The sequence below is a fragment of the Schistocerca americana genome, chromosome 7 (genome assembly GCF_021461395.2).
Source record: "Schistocerca americana isolate TAMUIC-IGC-003095 chromosome 7, iqSchAmer2.1, whole genome shotgun sequence".
NCBI classification, from domain to species: Eukaryota; Metazoa; Arthropoda; class Insecta; order Orthoptera; family Acrididae; genus Schistocerca; species Schistocerca americana.
In genome coordinates, this window is record NC_060125.1 from 318,449,499 (window position 1) to 318,476,862 (window position 27,364).

At 41.8% G+C, this 27,364-nt stretch overlaps 1 protein-coding gene across 1 annotated transcript in view; it reads right to left on the minus strand.

Moving 5' to 3' along the window:
- LOC124622908 (head-specific guanylate cyclase-like) overlaps positions 1-27,364 on the minus strand; it is a gene marked incomplete at its 5' end in the record, with an annotated part of 502,892 nt that overhangs the window by 13,681 nt on the left and 461,847 nt on the right. The window contains 3 exons of the mRNA XM_047148698.1: positions 3,938-4,081; positions 8,001-8,167; positions 24,210-24,348. Coding sequence (XP_047004654.1) covers positions 3,938-4,081; positions 8,001-8,167; positions 24,210-24,348 — 450 coding nt within the window. The remainder of the gene's footprint in view (positions 1-3,937; positions 4,082-8,000; positions 8,168-24,209; positions 24,349-27,364) is intronic.

The following is a 27,364-nucleotide window of genomic DNA, read 5'->3' on the forward strand; positions in this document are numbered from 1 at the left end:
TTTCCATTCACTCCTCTGACCCCTACTATATCTAAATTGCGCCTTTGCATATCTTTTTTTTCAGAGTTTCTAGCTTCCCTAACACGTTCAAGCTTCTGCCATTGCACCTACCGACTAGTAGAACGTTATCCTTTCACTGGTTCTTCAGTCTTTTCCTCATGATCACCTCCCCATTGGCAGTCACCTCCCAGAGATCCGAAAGGGGGACTATTCTTGAATCTTTTGCCAATGGAGAGATATTCATGATACTTTTTCAGTTATAGGCAACAAGTTCTGCGGATACACGCTATGTATCCGTAATGGTGTGTTTTCTATTCTCTTCTGCGTACTGCCAGACAACAATCCAGCCGGCCACGTCTGACCACCACAAGGGTGGATCGCTGCCCTGTGTACCAAACACATCCTAGCCCCTTCACATCAGTGCCTGCCATCCGAAAACAAGTAATGGTCTCCCTGTAACATTCTGTTCCACGACGCACCATTGGATGCAGCCTAGCAGCAGCCGGATTAGGGTTTTACTGTCCCAGAAGAAGCGTGTCGTTGACACCACAAAACAAACGGCAACGTTTGGAGAGTTGCGGTGACTGGTGTTGAATGGCGTATCATTGTGCTTAGCGGGGAATCGTTCTGCAGTTCCCGGATGACCATCGACGGGTGATATGGCTGCGACGTGTGAACAGACCACATTCCTCCACTGTTTTGTAGAGGCACAGTTGTGCGATTAATGGTGTCTCCATATGTGATACCACCGGGTATAAATTCCTGTCATTTGTAGTCATCCTTGAGGTAATTCTGATTTCACAGCGGTACGTCACGAACATCATGTGTCTTCATGTGTTACCGCACATTCAATAGAGTTCTGCGGCTATTTCTCTACAGGAGAATGCTCTTCGACAAATGGCCGTCTCTCTATGAAGTGTCTGCGTGATCTTGCTCCCATGGACAGGTCTGTCGCCGATATGAAGTATGTGAGACCATTTCGTACGTTAGCTCCGTTCCAGTGTCCAGTGTCCAGTTGCAACAGTTGTGGTCCAGTTTGCTTCAATTGATGATACAGTGTCATCGTGAATACAATGTCATTATGACACCCTTCCGAGTCGAAACAGTGCATATATTTAGACCTCAGCGGTTCAACTTGCGGGTAAGTGAACTCACACTGTAAAGTTGTTTGTGACGTAGACTTTATGTTGTAATCACAGAAATGAGATCAAAAACACTCTGAACCTATTAATTTCTATTTAATTTTTTGACGTCCACCCCCCCTCCCCAACGATTTGAGCTGCTTCTGATTTATTGTCAGGCAGTGTAATATAAACTCTGCTTTTTCTACGACAGCTACTACTGCTTTCTCTATTTACTGTACAGTTTCTTCTGACTACTGTATCCCATGTTGAATGTTACCTTTTGTGTAACAAAGTCGTTAAATATACAAACCGCCTGATTAGGCATAAAAGAGGGCAAAATCGCCATAATCTTGTCACAACGAATAAAAGTAGATGAGTAAAGTCATAGAGCTTGCTCTATGACCTGAATAAAGTTTCAAAGAAACATTTCAATCCTTAGTTTTCCAAGACGAAAGCTGCTTCAGTCTGACCGTACGTGAAGTCAGAGAACATGTACAGTAACCTCAGCACTTTCAGCGATCGTTGCAGAATATGTGATTTGGAGTTACAGGATCCAACATAAAGGCAGATATCATTTCTGTCTTCCTGTATTTAAAGGATCCAATTGTCTTTCGTTTACGAAACTAAATTGTTCTTAAAAGATCATAACTATTAACACTCTATATTAGGTTAATAATTCTGATTGTGTAAGTTGCCAATAATTACGTTTTTTTCAAATGCTGGCATAAATTCGTGATGCAACATGCTGTAGGTTTCAGCATGTGAAACTAATGTATAAACAAAACCCATCTCACATAGTCCACCCGCTACTTAGAGACCTTATGCTTTTTAACTCAACCAATGATGGTTAAATTGAGACATGTCTCATATGTTTCATATCTCAAGAAAATTCCATCGACTGCACTGCTGTGGACCATAAATTGCTTTATTAATCTCTTAGCAACAAATAAACGAACTGACAGCACAACAGGAACTACAGAGTGCCTACTACACACTGTTATTATTAATATGGTGTCATTACTAACGCTACAACTATTATTATTCTTATTTTATGAGTGGCGTGGTCAGCCAAAGCATTGGCAGCCTAAAATATAGTAATCTGTGTCAATTCAGAAGAAGGTGTAGAGCACACATTTTGACTTGATTAAGTTTATATATGTGAGTGCGTGGTGAAGACAAAGCAGGTGTCGCTGTGGAGGGGAACGGTTCAGAGGGAGCGCTGTTTTCAACAAGTTTCTACCCACAATCTAAGTAGTTAATTTCTTTTTCTGAGAAGAAACTGAAGGTAGCATTTGTGATGCACAGAGAATTGCTTCTTTATTCTACACAAAGATGAGAAAAGTCATGGGACACGTCCAAACATCGTGTAGGACCTCTTTTTTCCTGTGGTAGTGTAACAACTCGACGTGGGATGGTCTCCGAAAGTCGTTGGAAGTCCCTTGCTGACATACTGAGTAATGCTGCCTCTATAGCAGTCCATGTTTGAGAAAGTGTTGCCGGTGCCTAATTTTTTGCACGAAATGACCGCTCTATTATGTTCGATGGAAATCATGTCGGACAATTGGAATGGTCAAATCATTCGCTCGAATTGTCCAGAACGTTGTTCAAACCAGTCGCGAACGTTGTGACCCTGTGACATGGCGCATTGTCATCCATAATACTTCCATCGTTCTTTCGGAACATGAAGTCCATGAATGTCTGACAATGGTCTCCGTGTAGCCGAACATAACAATATATATGATACATTCAGTTGGACCAGAAGGTCTAATCCATTCCCTGTGCACATACCTCACACAGTTATTGAGCCACCACCAGCCTGCACAGTGCCTTGTTGACATCTTGAGTCCACTGCTTCGTGAAGTTTGCCCAACATTTTAACCCTAGCATCAGCTCTTACTAACTAAAATAAGAACTCATCCGACCAGACCAAGGTCTCCCAGAAGTCTAGGATCCAACCAATCTAGGCGCTTCAGTCTGGAACCGCGTGACCGCTACGGTCGCAGGTTCGAATCCTGCTTCGGGCATGGATGTGTGTGACGTCCTTAGGTTAGTTAGGTTTAAGTAGTTCTAAGTTCTAGGGACTGATGACCTCAAATGTTAAGACCCATAGTGGTCAGAGCCATTTGAACCAGCCATTTGATCCAACCAATACAGTCACGAGCACCGAAAAGGCTATGTAACCCATGTCGTGTTGTTAGCAAAGACGCTAGAGTCGGTCGTCTGCTGCCATAGCTCATTTCGCCGCACTGTGCTACGTTAATCGTAGGTCACACATTGATTTTCTGCAGTGTTGCTTGTTTGTTAGCACCGACAAATGCAGGCAAATGCCGCTGATCTAGGCCGTTACTTGAAGGTCACTGGCCATTGCGTTGTGCGTGCTGAGAGATAATGTCTGAAATTTGGCAATCTGTATTGGCACTGTGCATCTCGATACGTTAAATTCCCTTGCAACTTCCCCCATTCGTCTGACTCCAAGTACCATACCGTGTCCAGTCTTTTAATTTCCGTTGTACGGCCCCATTTTCGGCATCTTTTCATACGAATCACCGTACTGTAAATGACAGCATCAGTAATGCACTGCCGCCTGTGCATGTGCATATTGTTACCCCTTGATTTTTGACTCCTCAATGTATAAATTAAAGTTGTTAATCACTGCCGTCTCCTTTACTAATCATTTCGTAGTTTGAGTGGTAGTGGTTACTATCTCATAGCGCACAGGTGTGATGTCCTCAGAAATGTTGGAAATCACCGGTTTAAGGAGTTTCGGAGGGTCAACAGAGTGAGACCTGGAGTTGTGGGGTCTGGCGACTCACCCGGATAGGCCGGCCGTCGTGTGTGACGTGGTTGGCACACGTCTCGATCATGCGTAGCGCCATCCACGCGATCTGCTGGGCATGCGTGTCCGACTGCTTGTGCAGCCCGCCTGCCACGCAGTATGCGTCGCCAATCGTCTCCACCTGCAAAAAGTGCGCCGCTTGCCGTATGCAGTGCCTAACTCTGGCCACTTGCTGCAGCCGTTCGATTACACTAGGAGAAACGAAGACGACATAAGTAATAAAGAAAACTATCAATCTGGCTCGATGTAAAGACCTGTCAAAAAGATTCTGGGAGATTTAACCACGCCATAAATATACATTTCCTAGTTATTAAATTGGTACATCCGAAAACTTCGGTAATCACTGTACAAACAACTAATATAGTGACCACAAACATGACGCAATATGAAGTTACATTTACGCTGAAAAAATAAAGAGCTTCTTCCAACCAGCCATAACTCGTACAATAATTTATGTTACATCAAGGAGTTCGATGAAAGAACCTCATTTTTCAAAAATGCATTAAAAATGTACTTGTTAAGCGAAGACTTACTACACAGTGCAAGAAGTGGAAAGCCTAACACCAAAGTATGGCAATGGATAATATTAGTATGTTATTGAGTTTCTGAGGTCATTGTGGACGAAAGCTGGGTCACAGACGGAAATAGGGAGTTGGGATGCTCAAAACGTAAACCATACATCACAGCCTTAATGTCAGCTAGCTGACATTGTGATTAATGCCGCGTTGAGGAAAAATTTAACAGTGAAGCCAGGACTGCTTTAAGGGCAAAACGACCCAAGCAGCCACTGGAGGCAGATATGTTCCAGCACAAAGTTTTTATACAGGATGTATCATAATAAGTATCAAAAACTTACACGGGTTAAAGGAGTTGGGAGAATGGGGTGCAACAAACGATACATCATCTTTGTGGAGGATGGGGTGCAACAACTGATACATCATCTTTGTGGAAACATGTTCTCGAATCGGAAGTAAGTGTAGCACTGCTATTTTTTATATTCACAAGAACTTCGTCACAAAACAGTATTAAGAATACTGCATTGTTCACTATGGACGATGCGATAGCGATTGCACCTCTGTTTAGTGACAGCCCTTCTATTCAGATAGAAAGAGCCTCTAAGCCATATCCAGTCTTCCTGATTTCGGTTTCCCTTGGTTTCCTAAATTGCTTTAGGCTCGTACCTGGAAGTTTCTTCTGTAAGGCCACATCCGATTGGTGGCCCATTCCTTGTAACTATACCTGTAAGTTTGTGAATGCATGCACCGGATAATTGCAATTAAAGTGCAACTGCTCATGTAGGTCCAGTGTGGTCTGTAATTATCGTATGGAAGCGAAACTTGGTATATGCAATAATGCGTCAATGCCGAACCGATATACGCGGGGAAAAAATTAGTTCCAATTTTGGCCACCACGTGCAAATCTGCCTCTGTACACTGTTTATATGACGGTATGACATCCACGCTGTCATCTGAGAAGGATATACGACAGTACGGCTGTCCAGAAGAGACACACTGCGCAGTTAGCGAAACTATTTCATGTGAACGGCAGCCGTTAGAGTGCTAGGCCCGATATCATTAAATGGTTTAAAGAAGATTTGGAGCAACGTTCTGAATTTGCATGTTGGTTTTTGGTACGGATAGAAGTTGATGAACGTGATGAGGTACATTTTATAGTACAGGGTGCAGTGGACACACAGACACACTGCCGAATTTGGTGTAATGTTAAACGGTGTGTGCTATTGCACTTACCGTAAGTGACTGCGTGGTGTGGATTCACAAACACTTGCATTCTCTGTCCGTTCTTCTTTGAAGGCGAGGTAGGTGGACCATGAGGTCTGTACGTTATCGAGACCTCTTATACAGCAGGAAACAACAGTTTTTACGCAAGATTCAGCAACAAGTCATGTTTCTCGGCTAGTGTAAGATTTGCTTCATGCAGGCTTCCACGAAAGTGTTATGGCCAGCCGTTTCCCAGACGCATGGCCTGCAAGATCTGATCTGCTACCATGTGACTCTCGACTCTGGAGATGTCTTAAGGTACACTTTCACCAGGGAGATATTCAGCCTCTACGTCCTGATCTGAAAATCGGTATGCAGGAAAACGTTGCTCACATCCCACCGAACCTGCTGCGAGCAGTTGGTGATTACGTTATACAGGAGCAACATCTCATCGACACCTCTTGTGCTCGTACTCGAAAAACTATGTAAGCGCTGGTTAAAATCAGCGTTATACATTTCTAATTTGTTTCATCGTCTCTGTCCGGGACACATTCCTAATCCGTTACATATGGAAACATATGTACATGTTTCTTGCAAACCATCTAATTTGCTTCCAGAGTAAATATGTTCCACATTAACACATAAACATATCTACCAAATTTTGCTGCCATACGATAATTCGAGCCCTCTCTGGACTTTTGTGGGTGGTATCAATTTAATTATAAACAATTATAACCAATCGGTACCAAAAATGCGAGCACGCGCCAGCAGAACTTGATAAATTTATAGGGACATGCTTTGCCGAAAGTGGGAAGAACTTGATTATCGGCTTTATATTTGCTGAATTAGTAGGGCTGCACATATGGAAAACTGGTAAAACGTCACAAAATCTCTTTTGAATTTCTCCATGTGGATACAAAGTTTTGTGACAGAATGTCAGTACTATAGCTACAACAAATCTGTGAAATCGCTTCAATCACGTATCACAACCTTGTAGTAAGGTTTGTAAAACCATCTAAGAATGATGTCCAGGCTCGCCGGCAAGTCCGACACACCGACACCCGTCATTAATCCGCGAGCAGGTTCGAAACGAGCCGCGCATCTCCTCTTCCCGTAAGCACGCTTTTTATGGCGCTTTTGCACCTGTGCCCCTTGCGGCAAGTTACCTTTTGACAGTGCTTGTCCCACATACAAGAAGAGAAATGTATGTAGGTGCATGGCTCGTCCGCAACATAAGCGTGCGAGTGACTCCATTGACACCTGTGTTCACACTGGGCGTCTTTGTTTCATCTGTTCTTGGTGCAGTAAACTTTATTACAACAGCAATCAATATACTATCAGAAAGTATAGCACTAGACCAAACACCATAATTTGTTTGTTCTGTTGCTATTACAGCCCTTCTTCTTCTTCTTTGAATTCCCATTTTAGCAGGTACTATTACTATATTACTAACAGACCGAACCTAAATATATCATTCATTGACCCTGTGGTCACCGCCAGACACCACACTTGCTAGGTGGTAGCCTTTAAATCGGCCGCGGTCCGTTAGTACACGTCGGACCCGCGTGTCGCCACTGTCAGTGATTGCAGACCGAGCGCCGCCACACGGGCTGGTCTAGTCTAGAGAGACTTCCTAGCCCTCGCCCCAGTTGTACAGCCGACTTTGCTAGCGATGGTTCACTGGCTACAGACGCTCTCAATTGCAGAGACGACAGTTTAGCATAGCCTTCAGCTACGTCACATGCTACGACCTAGCCAGGCGCCATATTCAGTTACTATAACAATGTATACTGAACAGATAATATTGTGAATTATGTACCGTCAAGAGCGACGTTCATCATTAATGGATTACAGTTACGTACCAAACTAATTATGTCCGCTTTCTGAATTCTAATTCATTGTCATGTTCCAGACCTCACGTCAGTATAGTCCTTCCCTCCTCACGCCAGCCTGCGTGAGCTAAACGCGTGCCTTCTCGGCCTCCTCTAGTATGACGGTGTTGGCTCTTCTGCCAACACAACAGACCCTTCATACGGGACAAGCATAGCCACACGGCGACTAGCTGCAAACCGCACAGGTGTAAAAGCACCATAACGCGCTCGACCACACGGACGGGTATTTGAAACGGCAATTGAAGCATAGGTGACTAAATGGATTTATGATGCTGAAGCTGCAGAGAACATTTTAGAACGTGAATCGATTTGTTTTTTCATTTTCTGAGAATGCATGCTATCCAACCTATTTTAGTCTTCAACGAAATGTCTCTTTATGTCAATAAGAGAAACGGCATCTACAAAGATGGCATTTTGATTGAGTGGATACCTTGTAAACGTCCAGCTGTCCGCAGAACACGTCGAACTGCGAGTACAGACTCTGCAGCATGTTGATGACCATGATAGGCGTGGCCCCAGAGCAGATGGAGGTGAAACCAACGATGTCACTGAACAGCATCGTTACGTCGTCATGGGATGTTGCCTCGATAGTCTCACCTGCAGAAAAGCAAAGATAACCTTATATGCGGTCTGTATTCTGTTAAATATTCCTAGTCGAATGTATTGGGAATAAAACGCCTCGACAGTAATCGATCACTACGCTATGCAACTGAACCAGTAGGAAAATAAAAATGGATTAAAAAGAAAGTGAAGCGGAAAATACCTTGCCAAAAATAATATTACTGCTTGATTATCTAATGCTACTGTTCCTTATTCACGCAAAATGTATAGCGCTATACGTTAAATATCGGAAATAATTTCCTAAAATAGGAGAAGAAAGGCGCACCAGGTTACTAGTTATCTAACTTGACTCAAGACGTCAGTAATGTATGAGTATATCCATATTCTCATGCGCTATACAGTGTATAATCTATTAGTGCAACAATAATAAACCGTGAAGTTAAAATATATACTAGGAGGATTATTCGGAAAGTAAGGTAAGATTTGTTATAAAACATAAATCACACAATTTTAAAAAAACTATTTTGTTTAATCTGTTACATGTTTCACTATTTTTCTATAAAGCTTCCATAAAAATTCGTCATAAAATCCTCGAAGCTTTCGTTCTCCTAAGTCATAGACAACGACCGCCTGTTTTTATCAACAGTGAGTGATTAACTGCTAAATTGCTAGATTTGCAGACAACTTTGTAAAAAGTTCTTCGACTCACATTCGGAAATTCCAATGCGAAAGCTGAAACTGTGAACCACCCGTCGTCGCATATCTTTTCGTCCACGTTTTTAACAAGCCTCCTGAGATCATTCATGGTCTGCCTGATCGCTGTTCGCCACTGAGATTTTCCCATTAAACAAAATCTTCACACATATTTAAATGATAACTTGGTAAAGAACTTCCTGTGAAAATTACAGTATTTAGGGGACTTAAATTTTCAAGCGAGCATTTTATCTTACTTGCGACCCATTAGAACACGCGAGTTTAGAATACATATCGGCGAGACAATTCGCAAAGTGTAACATTTTGTCAACAGAATTTTCCTCAAGTTAGCCACCTTCTCTAGATCAAAGGGGCATTTCTGAAAGAAATAAAACCGAAACACGGAAGAACATACAACCTGTTTTACTGGCTTCTTCATGACATTATGTTTAAATAACGAGATTTTTATGACTACAATTTTTGTTGAATTCTTTAATGACGGTGTATTGTTAGTCACCAGTTTACTTAATAAGCAGTCATTCAATCTGAAATATATTCATATGACATATCCTCAAAGTGTCTGCAGGCAGTCTACGAAAGTGTTTCTCCATACTGCTACACTCCAGACAACCAGAAGCGCTGCTGCATGCGCCTGGTCGCCTGCAGGGACATTTTTAGTAGTGATAATAGAACAAACCAGTCGCCGATTGAGGGCTGTTCTCAAAATATGTTACTCAACGAGCCATGGATTTTTGCAGTAATTTTCGGTGCACTGGCATTCTTCATACGCCTGTGTTTTCTTTAGCTTGCAAAACGAAGATGATGTACAACAGCACTGAAAGTCATAAACAAATTATACGAGTGATAAGATGGAGAAATTAAGCTGCCAGTCAGGTATAGGCCACCCCATAGCAAATTTTGCAGTGTTGGACATTTTTGATGATAGGCACTTGGTTGACTGCTGATGGATCCCTTGTGAATTTGTGCATGGGTAGAAGCTGTGAAATTCAGCTAAATTTATTATTGCCAACGCCACTTACAGACCAGTTCTTAAATATTAATTAAATCTACTACACTACTAAGGGAAGCAGCCAAACGCCAATGTTAATTTTGTCTCAAGTCAACAACCAGCATTCAGGAGAATGACTTTGAGATTGTGATTAACACAATGGTCATATTATTGTCTTTTTATTCCTTGTGTCATGCAAATACAATGAATTTTTCAAAATGACTTCTGAAAGAAATAACTGCAGGGTGACGATTATTGAACTACATGGAAACAACATAAATTAATTACAAACTACGGCGAGCAAACTCTTTATTGAACATGTAAACGTCACTACAGATTTTCGGATTTTGGATATGACATGTTTCATATGCCTGCCATCGTTGGCGATGATGTGGCGCAGATGAATAGTCAAATTCTGCACGACTCGCTGAAGTGTCGGAACATCGATGTGGTCGATGACCTCTTGAATAGCTTTTTCAGCTCAGCTGTGGTTTTGGGGTTATTGCTGTACACCTTGTCTTTAATAAAGCCCCACAAAAAGGAGTCCCATGTGTTGAGATCCGGAGAGTATGGCAGCCAATCGAGCCCATACTAGTGGACTCTGGGTACGCTGGGAGTCAGAACGCGGTCCCCAAAGTGCTCCTCCACCGACACCACTCTTCTAGTTTGGTGGGGTCGAGCTGCGCCTCGCATTAACCACATCTTGTCGAAATCAGGGGCACTTTGCATAATGGGGATGAAATCATCTTCCAAAACCTTCGCGCACCATTCGGTAGTCACCGTGCCATCAAGGAATATCGCACCAATCATATTCTAACTGGACATTACACGCCACACAGTCACCACTTGAGGGTGAAGAGTCCCCCAAATGCACCATTCCACGCGAATTTCTTGTGCCATGGCATACAACAACAAGGCAGGTGCACATGCACATACTAATTCCCATCATGCCTCGCGTCCAACCGTGCAATTTGAATGTCCTAACGCAACCGTTCAGAAGTTATGAAGATTTTATTTCTTATAGTTCAATAATGGTCACCCTGTACCAACAGATCAGTTATCAGACAGAATGACACAAATTTTTCGCTATCTGTACTATTTTCATGTGCCTGGAGAACGCAATCACAGCCGCGCGAGATTAGCCGAGCGGTCAGGGGCGCTGTAGTCATTGACTGTGCGGCTGGTCCCGACGGAGGTTCGAGTCCTCCATCGGGCATGGGTGTGTGTGTTTGTCCTACGGATAATTTAGGTTAAACAGTGTGTAGGTTTAGGGACTGATGACCTTAGCAGTTAAGTCTGTAAGATTTCACACACGTTTGAACATTTTTTGAACCCAATCACTTTATTTGTCCTTTATGTTGATAAACGTGTTCATATATATTATCTGTCAACGGTGGTTTTCTCTCGGTACGCCATATCTCCCTTTTTACGTGACCAAAATTAATCATTGTGGTCTCATTTTCATGATTTAGTTCGCCACTAATTATGAAAAATACGTAAATAATTTAAAAGTACAATTTTCGTTAAGAAAATTTTATTTGAATACGTTTTTATTAAAACAATCTAGAGGGCTCCATCTATTGACACTCTGTTCAGCTAACCTTCACGAAAGCCGTTGCAGTTGTTAGAGTCCTTATGCAAGTGTAGTGTGTCGCACGATTTCGGTCATACACGTTGATGTAAATAGTTCAGAAGACGCCATGTGGTGATCCTGGACGGACTGTAGGTAAGCCGCATGCTCAACTTTCATGCAATTGCTTTGAGAACAGTTATTACGCAGGTACAGTACAAAAGTTATTGTTTATCAGTTTCAGACGCTTTCAGTATATTTTAGGCTTCAGGTAAATTATTTCGACAACATATTCTTCGCTATGTCCAGTAATAACGCACATGATCGGACGCTTCAAAGCACAAGTTTGTAGTTTCCAGAACCTATTTTTTTCAAATGGATATTTATAGTGGCTTCCTCACGAGTCCGCATATTCATTGACGTGTTTGTACAAGAGACAAACGGTGATGGAATTATAACTGCAAACATCATGTCCAAAAAGGTTTTGTAAAATAAAGAGGTTTTAAGAATAAAATTCATCTGACGAAGACAATACCTGGTTTTTATGTGTTTTACAATTTTACTAAATGATATCGCTTTTCTACAGTGAGATTAATATTTGTTACTGAAGTGTTGGCAGAAGAGCTAGAGGAGGCCGAAATGCACGCGTTTAATTACACGCTGATTGGCTCGAGGTCTGTAACAGTTAAGGGAATTAATAGTAGCAAATAAAGTACGTAGTTGATATAATACTTAACTTTAATCCACAATTGGTGTACATTGCTCTTGACGGTACATGTTATAATCTTAATATCAAATGCTATGCCGCCTTGCTAGGTCGTAGCAAATGACGTAGCTGAAGGCTATGCTAACTATCGTCTCGGCAAATGAGAGCGTAGTTGTCAGTGATCCATCTCTGGATAAGTCGGCTGTACAACTGGGTGAGTGCTAGTAAGTCTCTCTAGACCTGCCGTGTGGTGGCGCTCGGTCTGCAATCACTGACAGTGGCGACACGCGGGTCCGACGTATACTAATGGACCGCGGCCGATTTATAGGCTACCACCTAGCAAGTGTGGTGTCTGGCGGTGACACCACAGTTACTACCACTGAAAATGTAGCCTTTTACTAAAAAATATTTGATTTACCTATTTGTCCATTGGTATGTCACCTGTCGGTAACTAATCAGGATAGAACACGAGCTATTTCCATAGGTCATATAAATTAGCATCTCTAGCTGAAAACCATGCCAAATCCCATCACTTCCAGGGGGTTCTAGCTCTCCTATACACTATGTGGCTTCCCAAAATGTGGTCTTAACACATGATCACTACACAATTGATACCAAAGTGCGATGCAACTAAAGTTCTTACAATATGAAACAGTGCCTAAGGTGAAGCCTAAAAGTCATTTATTTTATAAAATTCATTAAATTTAGTGTTTTACAATAAGATTATATACGTTCCAGTCACATTATTGTGAACACCGTCTATGTTCGACGTGTATATGCAATAACCACTCACAGACGTAGGTGGTAAGATTCGCAGTGGAGTATATGTAAAGCATGTCTGGAGGACGCGGAAAAAGCGGTGCATAATTGCCGTAATGTGGAAAAGGAGCTGTTTATCTGACGACCAAAACGCGATGCTCATTGGCATCGAGAAAGGGTGGAAACATTTCGGAAATAGCAAAGTCTTAAGTGAAGAGGTTTAAAAATCAACCAACTAATAGCCAATAAAGATTTACTAGCCTCTGACCATGCTTTCCATATTTGTAAAAATATCTTCTTCAGAAATAGTGGCCTTATTACATTACATGAGGGCACAACGGATTAGATGAAGCCGAGCGTCTCTTGTCATAAACAAAATTGATAAAACAAGAATTATTGCAAGCCATGGCTTTAGATAGCACCACATTACATATATCGCACTTTAGAATGAATGCTCATAAGTAAGTTCCCACAATAGAGGCTCTTTCCAACGTAGACTTGTAATAGGTGTCATAGGATACAAGTTTGTGTTGACAAGAGACTTTACCTGTGGGCATTTACTTATGAGTAATCATTCTGAAGAGCGATATATGTAATCTGGCGCTATATAAAAACATGGCCTGTAATAATTCTTGTTTTATCGATTTTGTTTATGACAAGAGCCGCTCGGCTTCATCTAATCTACTGTGCCACCATGTTTTCTAAGGTCACTACTCCTGAAGAAGATATTTTTACAAATGTCGAAACCATGGTCAAGGGCTAACAAATCTTTATTTGGAAGTGGTTTGTTGATTTCTCACCCTGTTCAGATTTACACAGCTGCTGTTTCGCAGCCATGTTCAAGATTTCGAAAGTTTGTAAGCGTTTGGGTGCCGCCATGTTGAAAATAGGACGTGCATGCATATGACGCACCTAGCCAGCTGTGGTGCACCACGGGCTGTAGACAACATTGATAAATCACAGCTGCGTGGGTATGTAACGGCAAATGCATATGCAGCTGTTGAGCCACTGAACCAAGAGGCTACAACAATGTCTTCTCAACGACCGCTCAGCGAACACTGCTGCACATGGACCTCTTGCAGCAGGAACCTGGTTCGTGCACCCAAGGTTACTGCTGCTCATCGGCGACCACCGCTGTAATTTGCAGCCCAGTACCACAGGTGAACGTCCACTGAGTGGCGACAGGTGGTCTCTTCCGGTGAATCACGTTTATGTTCCATTAGACTGATGGCCGTTGGCATGTACGGCCGTGCAACAATCGTCGGAAGGATCTACACCTGAGGAGGGAGCGTTATCGTCCGGGAAACATTTTAGTGGCATTACCTGGTTCATCTCGTAATTCTGGAAGGAATAGTGGATGAACACACAAATTCATCTATCCTTGGGGCTGTATCCGCCCCTACATGCATTCTGTTTTTTCCCGGCACGATAGCATTTACCAGCAGGACATCGTAACGTGTCACAAGCTCCCAGTGTACGTCCTTGGTCAGAAGAGGGCTCGGATCAGTTTACCGTGACCTCCAGGCCACCAGACTCTTTGGATTTAAATCCAATCGAGAATCAGTGGGACTACCTCGGTCGGGATGTTTGTATCGTGGATCCTCAACCGCGAATCCTAGCTGGCCGTGGCAGTGGAGTCGCCATGGATCCGCGTCCCTATAGATAGGTTCCAGAACCACCAGCTTCTCTTCCTGCAAGTCCCCGTTGCAAGTGGTGGTTACTGAGGATTTGACAGGTGATCACAATAATGTGACTGGAGCGCGTATATTGTGAATTACTCCTAACACGATGCGTAGATAATAACCTACGTCCCACTTCCCAACTGTGTTATTCACTGCATTATCTTCATCGGAATCAGAAAATGACATCTTCAGATACTTGTAAAGGTAATTCTGAGTGTCGAAGTAACAACTATCTCAATAAAATACAAAAGATAGCATCCTTGCATTCGACATGTACCAGGATCTCCAGGATCTACATTACTATTCGTAAGTAGTGGGTACCTCGAACCCATTTCGACCACCAGTACAAAAAGAAAACAAAAAGGAAAAAAAATGGTGAGTAGTGCTACGATAATGCCTTCCTCATCAATTCAGCTTTCTTGAGAGCGTTATAACTAACGGATTCTTGATTAATCTTAGTGTTCATCGCAGGAGCGTGAAGATTACTGTACTACTTAATATCGCGATAAATAACACAACTGAGGAGGTAATGTCTTGGACATAAAACGTTAATTGGAAGCCGGGAATCAACGAAAAAGAGACAGTACAGTCATAAAATGAAACATGTAATCGTCATACTATCAATAATCGTCTTTTCAGAGATGTCCCATACAGTCGAGAAGGTGAGATGTGTAGTGAAAATGTCATTTGAGAAAGGAAAAACGGTTGATGATCATACCAAGACCTAAATATAAGCCGGCTGAAGTGGCCGTGCGGTTCTAGGCGCTGCTGTCTGGAACCGCGTGACCGCTACGGTCGCAGGTTCGAATCCTGCCTCGGGCATGGATGTGTGTGATGTACTTAGGTTAGTTAGGTTTAACTAGTTCTAAGTTACAGGGGACTAATGACCACAGAAGTTGAGTTCCATAGTGCTCAGAGTCATTTGAACCTAAATATAAGGCAATAATTTCATGATACATTTGGGATGGATTATCTTTACCGAAAGCTTAAGCGGGAGATAAGAATTGGTGCTTGTAATGAAAATTTATGACCGAGCTGATTTACATTGTTAAGGTACGATATTTTTTTCCAGTTACACGGACGAGCCGTTCTTACGCAATCAGTGTGCGAGTGTAACTTCGTCAGTGACTTTTACGATCCACATATGAATCACTACGCTCTTAAAATTCCACAAGGAACTTGCGTCCGTTATTTTCATGCGCAGGCCGGCGCCGGCCCACGGAGCTGGTTAATGTGACGGCCCACAGAGGAGCTGTCCGCGCGCCCACACAGGGGGGCTAGGACGAGGTGAGAAAGAAGTCCCTCGTGGCGGCGGCCAGCATAAGAAATGAGCACCTCGGCGCGCCCTCATCAGCATGAAACTCGCAGCCCTCTGCCACCACACAACGCAGACAAATGGGGCTGTGAGCAGCAGCGTGGTCTGCTTCTAACTCAGAGGCGCCCCGCATGTACAACAGGGTGCCGGCGCTAATGTCATAAACATTTGACCAAGATGAAAATTTAAACACGGGTACCATTTCTCAACTTGAAGATATCGCTGATAAACTGCTTGCCACTACTGAAACATAATTCCATTTTCCACCTTGGCAGTGCAACGTCAGTATTCAGAGGTATGACAGAAACGATGATTCGAAGCATAGAAGTGTAGTAAACGTGAGCTCAAAATGCATTATCTTAAGAGCTATGAACACTTCTTCATCTTCAGTACTGTGAAACAAATCTCTCCTCAAGCCCTTTGCTTTGCATATTTTGGGTGTAGTACCGTCCAGAAATATGGAAACCAGCTCTAGTAAAATTGGCTACGAAGTCTGTCGCGACGTATTTCTAGTATAAAAATCTCTCGGTGTACATGCCACGTCAATTCAGGATAAAACTTCAAGCTTTCGACCACTACCTCCATGGTCGTCGTTAGGGCTAAAACTGACTGTCGTAAACTAGCGAGGCTCCCATTTTATATGCGGAGGACGGCTTCTGATTGGCGGGAGTACGTCATAGCAACGGCGATATGGCGCGTAGTGAAGTGGTGCCCTCTACTTCCATAGATATAGTTTCTATCCAGCGTTGCTTGCAGCGCCATCCCTTGAATCAGGAGGTGAAGTGGCGGAAGTTATCCTCTGCGATTTTTCTTTATCCGGTGCAATCTCCCAGGTGTTGCTACGTGCATAGCCGTTGTCTCTGTTAAAGTTATTATCGCTAAGTCTAATTTCGACAGCTTCCTCTAGTGGAAATGCATACTTCAAGAGCTATGAGCACTTCTTCAGTAGAAGAGATGTTCCCCATTAGCGAAGTAGAACAAGTTTTTAAGGTATGCATATTAGAGCCCATGTTTCCTTCATTTTTCTGCTAGCTTGATCCTTAGTACCAGCTCACAATATATGGAAGCAAAGAGCATGTGGTGGAAGATATCTGTTTCACAGTATCAAAGACGAAGAAATGCTGATGGCTCAAAACCGTAGAACACTAAAGGGGGGGAGGAATTTTACAATGCTACTTAACTATCGTAAAAATTTTTTACTACTGACATTTCATTTAGACGAAATCATAATTTATAGGCTATGTATTAGGTAATAACAGTTATTAAAGCGCCAGTGCTAAGTTAGGTACCAAAGTATGTACAAAATTTCCTGTTTTATACCATACTCCTGTCGTAAATGTTACGGGTGTTTAGTAATCAAGAGTAAAGGCATGTATTTTGGAGCCCATTTCGGTATACTTGTGTTCGAATGATCGTTCTCACCATTTCCTTAAACACTTACCAATTTCTGACACACCGTGTATAACTGATGTTGTAGTAAACACGAAATAAAGAAACATTCCATGTTCGTCAACAAAAGACATAACTAGAAACTATGTTCCTGACACGTGACAATATGTTCGGTTAGTGTTGACATTTTTGCTATATATATTTGGATTGTTGTTTACGTTGGACTGGACAGTGTCAAATCAACTTCTTCAGAGCATTGTCTGTCTCAGATATCGCGAGCTTCCATGTTTACATACATACGCCACTAAGGAGGCATTGTTCTTTTAATCGGTGGCGAGAAGGGAACGTTAGTCTCGTTCGTGTCAACTGTGGCAGTAGTTGTACAGAGTTGTACAGAGTGTTTCAAAGCTTTGCAGCAAACATCTAGCTGTAATAAAAATCGTGACATTGGGAACAACTTTTGTTCGGAACAATATATTCGCTGGCGCTTCCCGGGGACATTAGACTTTCTTTAGTACCAATACATGTACTCAGGAAGTGAAAGTACCATACGGTGCTGGAAGCGACCATGTACCACTGAAAGGGTACAGTACCGCCCGAAATTGAAAATAGGTACAACATTCTTCGTTATTCTTCTCAGAACAACATATTTTTTGTACTAATAACTCAATTTCACTTAACACCGAAGCTGGATACCAGTGTAGGAAAGAATGACAATTTATTTATTTAATTGATCACATGTGCACTCCCACAAAATAAATCCCTACATCCAATTTGGTCAGATCTGCGAAATGAATGAATGTATGGTCGTCTGCTAACCACAGATAGTCAATGTGCAATATATGATCATCTTTGAGACGGTCCTTTGGTCACCTTTCGTGGAACAAAAGAGATGAAATTTACATGAGCTATGAGCGCCTGAAATGTGGCTGGCCAATACGGTAGCATGGTGCTCCCTCACCCTGGCGGAGGTGCGAGATCGGCCATGTTTCAGCACTCTGCCGCTGGATCTAGGGTTGGTAAGGCCTGTCTTAGGTGTGCTCCGTAAAGACAAAAGAGTGGAGACATGGTATGCATGTGAAATACTTAAGAGTAGTTTGGAATAATAATTTTTCTATTTCAGGAACTTTTGTGGGGAGAATTAAATGTCAGGCAGGTAATATTAAGGGGGTCGTAGTAATCTTGGGAAGTGACCAACGGTCACAATGAAACCACGTGTAGCAATAAGTTGAAATACTTCCAAGTGCTTAAGTTAAGCTGAATTACTAGCGTGTGTACTATAAGTTTGGAAATATTTAAGAAATGGCGTGTGCAGGACTTGAAAATAGAGACGAGCACTTCCACGTGGTGAGTACTGTGTGAGTCTCAATCTGTGTATGAGAAAAAAGGATAAAGAGAAGTACTCGTCCATGGTATCAGTTGAGCACTCGCCTGTGTGTGACGAATATGTTCTTAATATTACTTTGCATGTTATGTTTCCGTGTGACGTTTGATTCAAACTATAATACTCTGAGAGAGAAGCAAGGTGAGTCAGCCGTCTTTCCAGCAACGCCACTTGGCTTGCATTGCACAGGAAGACGTGCATATATCCTCCAGAATTCATATTAGGAAAGAAAAGTTACGAAGTGGGGAAGTGTCGTGTGCCACTGGGAAAGTGGGACAGCTGAAAGTGATGTGATTATAACGTTGTGACTATTATTTGTATTGTATGTTGCCAGTGTGACGTATTTCATGAAATTTAAGTATGTGTGGTTGGCATGGGAGAGTAAGAAGATAGTTTCAGAGGCAGTGGGTTATGCATTTTCCTTTTTGTACCACTCGGTCTGGTGGAAATTTTCGTGATGATGGGTGTGAGAGTAGAAGTGTGAGATATAGCTAAAGATCCACCATCCTATCCAGAAAGTGCCCTGTAGCGTTAAATGATTACGAGACCATAACATAGAGAATCATCAACGTAAAGCCATGCCCACTGGGCGGAATTTCTCATGTGTTATTGCTGTCGGTTATAGAATTTGTGTGTTTAGGTTATAGAATTTATCGGAATAAATAAGACAGTGAAAAGAAAAAGATTGGTGGCCATTTCCTTCGAATAGTATGTTGTCATGATATCCAGGATTTATAATGTGTGCGCCATTCATATTCAGTGCGATGGCCACGTGTTGATCAAAGCCGTTAAACAAGAAAGAAAATGTGGTATTGCCAGTGTGTAGTGAACCGTCAGATTTGTGTAAATTACTAATAGTCAGATGTAAGTTTCCGTTTCCGTTGCGTAATATTCAAACAGGAGAACCAGTTGTAGCTTAATTGTGAGTACTAGAGTTCATGTTACACGATAAATAAGAATGAGCCGACTCGCTTGGCAGACCACTCGTCTCGCAGGCCTGACTGCTTGACGCCACAGTATAGCAAGGCATGTGGGTGCCTCTCACCACAACTAGTCATTTTATTTTCTGTTCGGAAACAGGAAACGTCTTAAGTAGCACAACTCAATGTGTTGTGACACTGGCAAATGTTCATCAGAGACAAGGTAACGCCAGGAATGCCCCAGGGAAGTGTGATGGGACCGCAGTTGTTTTCTATATATGTACACCTAAATGTTTTGACGGACAGAGTGAGCAGCAATCTACTACCCTTTGTCGAGAATGCTGTGGTGTACGGGAAATAGTCGTCTTTAAGTGACTCTAGCAGCATACAGAATGACTCCGACAATATTTGCAAATGGCTTGATAAATGGCAGCTAGCTCTATATGTACGCAGGTAAGTAGGAAAACAAACCTAAAATGCTCGAATACAGGGGCAGTAGGATGCTACCTGACACAGTCACGCCGATTAAATACTTAGAGCGATATGAAATGGAACGAGAGTCTAAGGACTGTAGTACGGTAGGCGAATGGTGGACTTCGATTTATTGGGAGAATTTTAGAGAAGTGTGATTCATCTGTACAGGGGACCGCATAGAGGGCCCTAGAGTGACCCATCCTTGAGTACGGCTTGGCGTCTGTTCCAGATTAGATTACAGGAAGACGTCAAAGCAATTCTGAGGCGAGCTGCTGGATTTTGTACTTGTAGGTTCAAAAACACACAAGTATTAGGGAGATGGGAATTCATGGAGGGGAGGCGACAATTCTTTCGAAGAACCCATTGAGAAAATTTAGAAATCTGGCACTTGGAAGTGACTACTGCTGCAGCTGCTAACGTACATTTCAAGTAAGGACAATGACTGTAAGAGGAATTAGTGCTCATATAGATGCATATAGAGAGTCGTGTTTCCCTTGCACGGGACGATGAGATTTCACCGAACCATCAGGGTCTACTATCAGTGTGTGCTGCATACTACCTACACAAGTAAACCCACAGGGAGATTTTTTTAAAAAAATGAGTATTCCTCAGGAAAAACTAATTTTAAGAACGAATCAGGGACTTTCATTTTTTCTGGATCTACATTCTTACGTTATCGGGTGAGTGATGTACTGAACACAAGGCTCTCCACATCGCGTCCATTGACGCCATTGGCGGAACATGAAATGGGGTGGTTCGGGATCGATTGACCCTTTTAGGGGAACTCAACCCCGTTTCATAGAGAGCAGATGATTCGATTTTAGGCTACACTCAAAGCTTATGCACCCAGCAAAGTGGCTATACCTATTGCACCTCAGGGGCGTAACTGATACAAAACAAGCCCGGCATTGCTGGGAAGAGACAGTGAACATTTTCTATCCAATAAAATGTTACCCACGATGATTTATCGCCCCTACACGGTTGATGCAAAGGCTTTGAATCATCCTGTATATTTAAATAACATACACTATGGGATCAAAAGTATCTGGACACCTGGCTGAAAATGATTTATAAGTTCGTGGCGTCCTCCATCGATAATGCTGGAATTCAATGTGGTTTCGTCCCACCCTTAGCCTTGATGACAGCTTCCAATCTCGCAGGCATACGTTCAGTCAGGTGCTAGAAGTTTCCTTGGGGAATGGCAACCCATTCTTCAAAGAGCGCTGCACTGAGAAGATGTATCGATGTCGGTCGGTGAGGCCTAGCAAGAAGTCGGCGTTTCGAAACGTCACAAAGGTGTTAAACAGGATTCACGTCATAACTCTGTGCAGGCCAGTCCGTTACAGGGATGTTATTGTCGTGTAACCACTCCGCCACAGGCTGTGCTTTATGAACGGGTGCTCGATAGTGTTGAAAGATGAATCGCCATCCCCGAATTGCTCTTCAACTGAACACAAGGCACTCCACATCGCGTCCATTGACGCCGTTGGCGGAACGTGAAATGGGGTGGGTCGGGGTCGATTGGCCCTACTAGGGCCACAACGCGGAACTGAACCCCGCTTCATACAGAGCAGATGACATAGCACATGCAGTAAGCAGAGTGGCTATACCTACTGCGCCCCAGAGGTGTAATTGATATAAAACAAGTCTGGCATTGCTGGGAAGAGAAAGTGAATATTTTCAATCCAACAAAATATGTGACCCATGATGTGATTTATCGCCCCTACACGGTTGATACAAAATCCTTGAACATCCTGTATATTAATTAACATACACTATGCGATCAAAAGTCATCGGACTCGCGGCTGAAAATGATTTACAAGTTCATGGCGCCCTCCATCGGTAATGCTGGAATTCAATGTGGTTTCGTCCCACACTTAGCCTTGATGACACCTTCCACTCTCTCAGGAATACGTTCAATCAGTTGCTGGAAGGTTTCTTGGGGAATGGCAGCCCATTCTTCTCGGAGCGCTGTACCGAGGAGAGGTATCAATGTCGGACGATGAGGCCTGACACGAAATATAGAATTTCGAATTCTTGAACGGATCTTGTTGGTGTAACAGATTCACATTGTGAGCCAAGCAGAAGCATACACATCGAAGACAGCGTTTCGGCCCCTGGCTGGAGAGGTCAGACATGTGCAAAGAGAATAGTTCTGCTGAGGGTCGAAAGGGACTGTTAGGTTATAATTAATGGTATCATTCTTGTTTATCTGGAATTGCTAGAATATATTTATTATGACCGGCCTAAAATGTAGGGTGTTGTTAAGTTATTGGAGATGCGCTGCGTCACACTGCTAATATTCCTGGAGAAGGCAGTAGCAGTAGACATAAATAAGCAAACGCTGTCTGGATCGCAACTTATTATCAACGACAGTCGGTTTCCATCTGCGGTGCAGACAATCTTCAGACCTATGTTGCAACAAAAAGACAACAACAGTACAATGATTTGACAAAGTGCAGTTTGTCAATGTTGTTGAAACTAACATAAAAGACAAAGATGTGAAGTGGGAAAAAAATTTGTCGTGCAGTCACGTGACATGTGCGTAAGTCATAGCTGAATATATTAAAACAGTGTAAAACAATCTATCAGTATATAATTCGATAAAGGAAATTAATAATATTTCAGACTTCGAGCATGAACGATGCGCTACACAATAGTACTCGTATTTTTTTAAATTAAGAAGTCAGTGCAAAATTACCGGACATATGTGAAACTTTATTGAATTTGCTTTCATTTTAATGAATAAATGTATCAATACTGAAGATTCTTATTCCAAGTTCAAAAAAGGAAAAAAGGGCGCTAGTTAGAAACAACCATAACTACGTAAGTGAAATAAATTTTCGCATGAATGTTGCGTTATACAATAGAAGAAAAAAACACATGTAGTTAACATAGTGAATGCAACTGTGCATAGTATATTTCATTTTTTACTTACATACTTAAAGAAACAAAATGCCAGTGTAAAATTACTGAACACATCTGAGACTTTAACATATTGCCTTCGTTTTAATGAACAAGAGAAATGCATGTAAGACTCTTACTCGTAGTTAAAATGTGCGTTTGTGTGTGTGTGTGTGTGTGTGTGTGTGTGTGTGTGTGTGGGTGGGTGGGAGGGCGGGTGTGTGGGTGTGTGTGTGTGTGTGTGTGTGGAGAGGGGGGAGGGGAGGAGGGCAGAAAAGGACTCTACTTGCGAAATAGCGATAACTGTGGTGAGGTAGTATGTTTCAGGATGAAAGACACGTTAAATAATAAGCTAAGAACAAATGTTACAAACATACTGAAGGCACACTGTGTCCTACTTCTGTCATTATGTTAATGATCGACGGATCATTCATGCTGTAACTTACAAAATTAACGATCGTAATTCGCCGAAGTGGCGTCAAATCGTAAGACTTGCACCCGGCGAACGGTCTACCCGACGGGAGGCCCTAGTAACACTACATTTACATTTAACGCATGTAAGGTTATTTCGTAAGTAGGCTCATTTTATTCTCCCTCTTCCTGTTTACCTTACAATAAGAAATATTTGTTTTGTAGGTAGACTCATGGCTTTCCCCGTCCCCCTTTCTACCTTACAGTAAGTCTTCGATGCATTTCAATTCTTCTTCATTAAAGCTAAGGCAGTTACTTAAACCTCACATATTTTCGGTAATTTTGCGCAGTTTTTTAATACATGTAAACAAGAACGAAAATACACCACAAACAGTTATTGTCATTATATTATTCATATTTTATATACAATTGCGTAAAGCGTCACTGTTGCTGAAATGTGCTAGATTAATATGTCCTTTAAGTATAAATTTTGATTATATATATATATATATATATATATATATATATATATATATATATATATATCACACTCTTTTCAATGTACTCACCTATGAGTTACGCTCAAGTCACGTGACTATAGGAAAAAAATTTTATGCACCATATCTTTATTTTATCTAATAGCTTCACACAACGTTGCCAAACTGCACTTTGGTATTGCCAGGTATATGTGAGTTCATGATATTTTTTTGGTTATTTCTGCTATCAGTCAGACAAGAGTACGCAACAGCACACTTCCACACCACGTGTGGCCGCTGTACGCAAGAGATCAGAGGGAATATTGTCCCCGCTGTTGGTCACGTGTGTGCAAAGCTGGTACAGAGAGCTAATGCAGAACGCTCACCCAGCCAGAGGCGGCGCGCGATGTGTGGAGGGAAGATGAGGTGCAGCAAGCTGACGTTCTTCTCTCGCTCCTTGTCCACCGCCAGGTTCGCCTCCTCGATGCTGCTCTTCAGCTTGTCCATGCGCCGGCGCAGTCCGTCCTACAACACACACGCAACCATTTATGCTCTGTAGTATCGTGTCCAACAACCGACCAAAGCAATATCATATGCTTACGGAGAGAAAAGGATTACAGTCGTAGCCGTAATAAATAGTACACTTTATGCGTAGAGTATCACTTCTGGCCTCGTCCTGTTCTCTGTTGTGAATAACAGAGCCAGTTTATCTGGCAACGGGTTCAAATGTGTCCATCCAGGAGATAATGCGCCGGTCCATTTTAAGAGTAGTTGGAATGTACTTTGTCGACCTACTTAAATTTGGTTACTTGGCTTCGCTACTTTCAGAAACCATTGTAGCAATGGACTGAACTAAAATCGTTTCAGCCTGTTGCTTGATAAATACCATTTATGAACAATTTGGTTAAAATTTTGTAAAATTTTTCTATTTTTCCAAAGTAATTCTAGTTACACTTGACAATATGATTTTTATTTTAGTTAATATACTCAATATATTTATATTGCGACTCCCTGAGCACTTGAATAATCTGTTCCAAGTGGCTGTCGAACTTTAGGGATAATACTACTCCAAATGTAAATTTTCAGAAACAGTTTTCGAATTGACTAAAACTTACGTAATATATGTATTTTTTATATCAGTGAAAGACGGCCTGCATTATAGATCATATTACTCTCTTTATCATTTACACTGGCATCATTGTTTTCGACCTTCTAGACTTCTGAGGGCCCATTTCTGCTGCATACTGTGCTTTAATTACTCATGTAGGATTTGTGACAATTTTTATCCCTGCCATACTGGTCAAAGCGAGGCAGTCGACCTTTATTTAGATTTATTTAATAGCATAACAGTGGTGAGGGTTAATCTTGGAGCGCCAATAAACGTTTCTGAGTAATGTTGCAGGGCTATATGTTTCACAATTGTCTCTTACGCCCTATATCGCAGATGGTGCGAATAGAACATTGCGTGAACTACGGTATCTCCGAGAGCCAGATATAAGGTGCGTTTCACATGAAGCGTTTCTCATGTAGTAAACAATAAAATAGTAAACTATAGGTCACGTGCAATGAGCTACAGTGCAGTAAATAACAGTTAGTGATGTTTTGCTTACAATATGTCATTTTCTTGTATGGGACACGAAGTAATTGGCCCCTCCAGTACTCGGAAGATAGCTATCTGAAGTAAGTGAAAAAGTAGTTTAATCATTTTATTTAGTTACTGAGTATCCGGCGTTCCCCGGGTACGTATTTATTCCAGTCTTCATATCCTGCTTCCCCCTGTCTTTATCCATTTCCACCACACCCTTTGTCTGTCCTTCTTCTCCACCTCCCATACACCATCTCCGCCACCCCCTCATCCAGTCCATCTCCTCCTCCTCCTAATCTGTCAATCTCCTCGTTCCCTCATATCTTCTGGATTGTGTGCTGTACAATGGTACAATTTCCCAAGTACACCCAGTTGTATAAGTGAAATCTGATTGCAAAATGTGTCATGAGTACAATTGATACTAAAAACGTAGTAAATTAAAACATCATGCTTCATTTGGCAGTTTTACTGCTTCAGCAGCAAAAATGAAGTAAGCGACAAACTTTTTACTTTCATCATTTAGTGAGAGTCGTCAACGAGAAAAAGTATCGTAAATATTTGAAATTATGTGTACAATGTTTGGGGGTAAAAAATATTTGCTGTGTACAACGTAAGAACATCCATACTTTATCGATGCAGCATTTGAGATCACTTAGTGATTTGCAACAAACTGTACACATTATTTCGAAACTTAACGACACTTTTTCCGACTGACAACCACCAAAAAATTATGGAAGGAAAATCGTTTATCGACTAGAAATCTTTGCTGTTTATGCAATAAAACTGCCACATCATGCTTGATCTTGAAATCTATTACTTCCTTGCCACTAACTCTGTTATCAACACATTTCCCACATTGTATCCACATATCGATGGTAGGCAATAAAAGCCTCGTAACTGTATTTTGTTAAATTTTACAGATGAAGAAAAAACGATTTCTTAAAAAATATATAAAATTATGGTGAATATGATGCTGCATGTATAGCTACATAGTGGGAGTCTAGTTATTGACAGATTACAGAAATCATTGTACTTTGAAATCTCTCTTTGACAATGGATTTACTGGTTACTGGGTGCGGCTCCCCCTGTCGGATGTTCGAGTCCTCCCTTGCGCATGGCTGTTTGTGTTCTCCTTAGCTTAAGTTACTTTAAGTTAGATTAAGTAGTGTATAAGTCTAGGGACCGAAGACCTCAGCAGTTTGGTCCCATGGAATCTTCCCACAAATTTCAAAAATTTTACTAGTTACTGGAATCAAGAAGTATTCGCAGACAGATGGAGATACGAGGCTTTCGTTGCATACCATCGATATAACGCTGAATGTATCTCCAAAAATATATCATTGTACGAGACATAGTCCAGGAGATGTGATGTCAAATATCGAGATGCACGAAAAACTTCCACGTCATGCAAGATGTTTTACAACAAACTCTATTGGCAAATACTTTCTCAGAAAGTATTCACACACATAGCCCAATGTGCTTACTTAAATATGGGCCTATCTTATGACGTGTAATCCAGGAGATAGGACATCGATTACTGAGATGCGCGAAAAGCTGAAGGCATCATATGCGACTTTTAATTTTTTGCTTCTTTACTACAAACATTTCTCGCAACGCATTGCTCAAGTGGCATACACATACGCCATTAAATTTTACACAGTTAAATCACTGTACGACACATAGATAAGACACACAAGAGATAAGAATTCATAAAATCTGAGATGCGTGAAAAACTGCTGCACTATCGACGATGTGTTAATTTATCGCTTCTTTACAAAGAGCTCTATACACAACACATTATGCAGACAGTAGCTACATATAACACTGGAAATAACTGCAAACTTCTGCCATTGCGGGACATATAGTTCAGGAAATATGACGTCATAAACATTGAGATGTGTGAAAATGAAAGTGCAGGGAAAAATTCACTTGTGATACGCGAAAAATATGAGTACA